Source organism: Amia ocellicauda, chromosome 13 (genome assembly GCF_036373705.1).
Source record: "Amia ocellicauda isolate fAmiCal2 chromosome 13, fAmiCal2.hap1, whole genome shotgun sequence".
In the NCBI taxonomy this organism is placed as follows: Eukaryota; Metazoa; Chordata; class Actinopteri; order Amiiformes; family Amiidae; genus Amia; species Amia ocellicauda.
Genome location: NC_089862.1, coordinates 7,157,727 through 7,160,786, shown reverse-complemented (window position 1 = coordinate 7,160,786; position 3,060 = coordinate 7,157,727). Strand labels below are relative to the sequence as shown.

The following is a 3,060-nucleotide window of genomic DNA, read 5'->3' as shown; positions in this document are numbered from 1 at the left end:
TGATACCAACAATTGTATTTTTGATATCAGAAATTATGGACTAAATGTCACAGCGGCTTGCCATACATTTTCAGTGTGCACTCGGTGATGCTGGAAGTAATTGGTTCGTTGCAATCAGGGCATCAAATCGTGTCTCGTTACAAGGAGGACGTGATTTTGCACACTGTCCGTTTAAAGTATAACCCGAATCTCAATTACAATAGAAATGTGTGAATCAACAGATAATCCATGTGGTTTTGCACTTCCGTTCTTTGGAAAAGCCAACACTGTCTCTGAAGAAAACCCGTTACAATGTCATGCACTTAATCTTCACTGCTACTGGTACGAGTGTCGCATGCAGACCGAATCTTCGAATGGTCGTATTCAATGTTTCTATTACTATTTAGGACCAAAAAACAAATGATAAAGGTATAGTTGTGCTCATTCAGCTTCACATGAGTCGGAACTGTCTCTAAAAAGCTGTGGAAGTCTTGGAGATGAGTGCTCAGTAGGTAGGGGAGCTGTGCGTTGAGAGCCAGGGCAGTGAAGTGAGCGCAGCGGGGCGCGGCGGGGTTGCCGACAGACAGTGATGTGGCATCTGACCGTGATTGTGTGGCAGCAAAGCGAGAGCTCCACCAAAGAGCCCGATTGGCCCGCTGGGGTGGCTGAAACCCTCGTGCACCCTGCTGCGCCAGGGCCAGCCCTCAGCCAATCAGGGCGCCGGATTATTTAAGGAGCGGAGCGCCGCTTCTCGGTAGTTCGTTGCCGAGTTGCACAATGGAGAGGTCTGGGATGAGCGTGCGGGTCTGGAGTCTTGTCTGTTTGCTGATGGCGGCTGCGGCGGATGTTTCTGTAGCCCAGGGTCAGAACTGCTTGGTTAGTGACAACGAGAAAATGGCGTGTGGTGCCCCTGCTATCAGTAGAGCCGACTGTGAAGCGAGTAACTGCTGCTTTGATCAGAGGGGAAGACAGCCCTGTTATTACAGCAATGAGGGTGAGTGTTCAGGGCAACATATCGTACAAAGGGCTCCTGAGCGCGTTGCTTTGCTAATCTTCTCCCCTCTCCCTCCAGTGACTGTGCAATGCACCACGGATGGTCAGTTTGTGGTTGTAGTACCCAGGAATGTGACCACGCCTCCGCTGAGCCTTGACACGGTCAGCCTGCTAGGGGGTCAGAGCGCCCCCTGCAGCCCTGTTGGCACCACTGCTGGCTTTGCCTTGTTCCAGTTCCCAGTCAGTGCCTGTGGAAGCACGCTGAAGGTGAGGAAGTGTTTCCCAGCTTTGCCCTGAGCATTGCAGCGCCTTGTGGTCATTGTCTCGGCTGCATAACGTGAGGGTCTGCCTCCCTCTTCCAGAGTGAGGGTGGCGATGTGGTGTACGAGAACACGATGTCCTCTAAACGCGATGTGCAGAACGGGCCTGATGGCTCCATCACCAGGGACAGCTACTATGAGTAAGTTGGGGCTCCCCAGTGCCCGTCTCCTTGTGCCAGTACCCGACTAGGTCCAATGGCTGCCTGCTTCTCCTTCCAGGCTGACCTTCCTGTGCAAGTATTCGGGCAGTGAGCTTGTTCCCGTGGAGGCTGTAGTGTACACTGCAGCCCCGCCTCCTCCTTCAGTCGTGGCCCCGGGACCTCTCAGTGTGGAGCTCAGGATTGCAACGGGTACTGTGACGAGCCCTTGTACGTGGCCATGCTATGAACTGGTTTCCAATGCATGCTGGCTTCTTAAAGCTCCCTGTCGTTCCTCCTGTAGAAGCTGTGTATGCCTCCTACTACGGTGATGGGGACTACCCCGTGACCAAGGTCCTGCGGGATCCTGTGTATGTTGAGGTTCGCATCCTGAATAGGACCGACCCCAACATTGTCCTGACGCTGGAAGACTGCTGGGCAACTTCCACCCCCAGCCCACTCGGCCAGCCCCAGTGGAGCCTGCTGGTTGCTGGGTAACTGGAGCCCTGTATCTCTTTCCGGCCGGCTCGTGTTGCTGGTTTAGGTAGACCTCTGAACCCAATTGTGGTGCTCTTTCCAGGTGTCCGTACAGAGACGACCAGTACCAGACCACCTTGGTTCCCGTGGCTGGCTCCTCAGGGCTGCCATACCCAACGCACTACAAGCGCTTCATCGTGCAGATGTTCACTTTTGTGGATGCTGGCTCCCAGCTCCCTCTGAAGGAGAAGGTAAGGGTCTATTGGCCAAGGAGTGCCATGGTCTTGACTGTATTCCCAATGGTGGCATTGTATTGTACTGCATCTCCTGCTTCCCCAGGTGTTCATCCACTGTAGTGCAGCAGTGTGCCAACCCAGTGCTACTGACAGCTGTGTCGCTCCATGCAGCCAGAGAATGAGTGAGTGGCTCGGTTCCAGTGTGAGCTGGAATGGCATCTTTCCCTAAGGCTCTGCCAGTGGAGGGCCTGCTTCTGTAATGCTGCTCTTGTCCCTTCAGGGAGAGCTGTTGCCCCGGTGCAGAGGGCCTCCAGGGAGACGGCAGTGGTGTCCAGTGGGGAAGTGATCCTGACTGCCTCTGAGCTCTCTGCTGTGGACAGGAGGGCTTCTCCCCGTGAAGGTGAGGAGGGGAGCTTTGACTGTCTGCTGGCGCTCCGTCCTCTGGTGTCTGCGCCCTTGTGAGCTGCCTGTCCCTCTCCTGTCTCCACAGTGTCCCAGGCCTTCGGCTATGCTGTGCTGACTGTGGCTGCCTTCACGGTGCTTGTGCTCTGTGCTGTACTGCTGGTGGCTGTGTGGAGATCCAAGCCCCACAGGCGGGAAACCCAACTGTAGCTGGATCAGGCTTTTGAATAAAACTGGACTGTGAAATATGTGACTCGATCAGTTTCTTATTGCCTTGCAAAGATCCTTCAGCCGTGTGCTCCACAGCCTGAGTCCAGGCCCTTGGTTCAGTGGGTGCTCTTCCCTCTAGTAAGGCACTCCAACAGGTGTGTAGTACTCCTGGCCCTACTGTACGTTTCACAGTGGTGGCCAGGGCCTTTGCTAGTGTGGTGAAAGGTGATGACAATTATAGGGGGCCCCACAACATCCAGCAGTTAGCCTATATATATATGTATCTATATACACCTGTTCTGTGAA

The 3,060-nt window shown here is 54.3% G+C and overlaps 1 protein-coding gene across 1 annotated transcript; it reads left to right on the top strand.

Moving 5' to 3' along the window:
- The first annotated feature begins 756 nt into the window (after positions 1 to 756).
- Positions 757 to 2,754, top strand: LOC136766951 (zona pellucida sperm-binding protein 4-like). Its single transcript, XM_066720930.1, has 9 exons — positions 757 to 973; positions 1,052 to 1,239; positions 1,335 to 1,432; positions 1,512 to 1,642; positions 1,734 to 1,923; positions 2,010 to 2,157; positions 2,246 to 2,324; positions 2,423 to 2,542; positions 2,633 to 2,754. Exons 1-9 carry the CDS (start codon positions 757 to 759, stop codon positions 2,752 to 2,754), a joined length of 1,293 nt encoding a protein of 430 aa, XP_066577027.1.
- Positions 2,755 to 3,060: the final 306 nt, after the last annotated feature.

What these genes read in the sequence shown, in the direction of transcription:
- LOC136766951 (XM_066720930.1), top strand. Translation starts at nt 757, where the DNA reads ATGGAGAGGTCTGGGATGAGCGTGCGGGTCTGGAGTCTTGTCTGTTTG. An exon ending in TGGAGCCTGCTGGTTGCTGG is followed by an intron (nt 1,924 to 2,009) that starts GTAACTGGAGCC and finishes TGCTCTTTCCAG; the next exon opens with GTGTCCGTACAGAGACGACC. An exon ending in TCCATGCAGCCAGAGAATGA is followed by an intron (nt 2,325 to 2,422) that starts GTGAGTGGCTCG and finishes TTGTCCCTTCAG; the next exon opens with GGAGAGCTGTTGCCCCGGTG.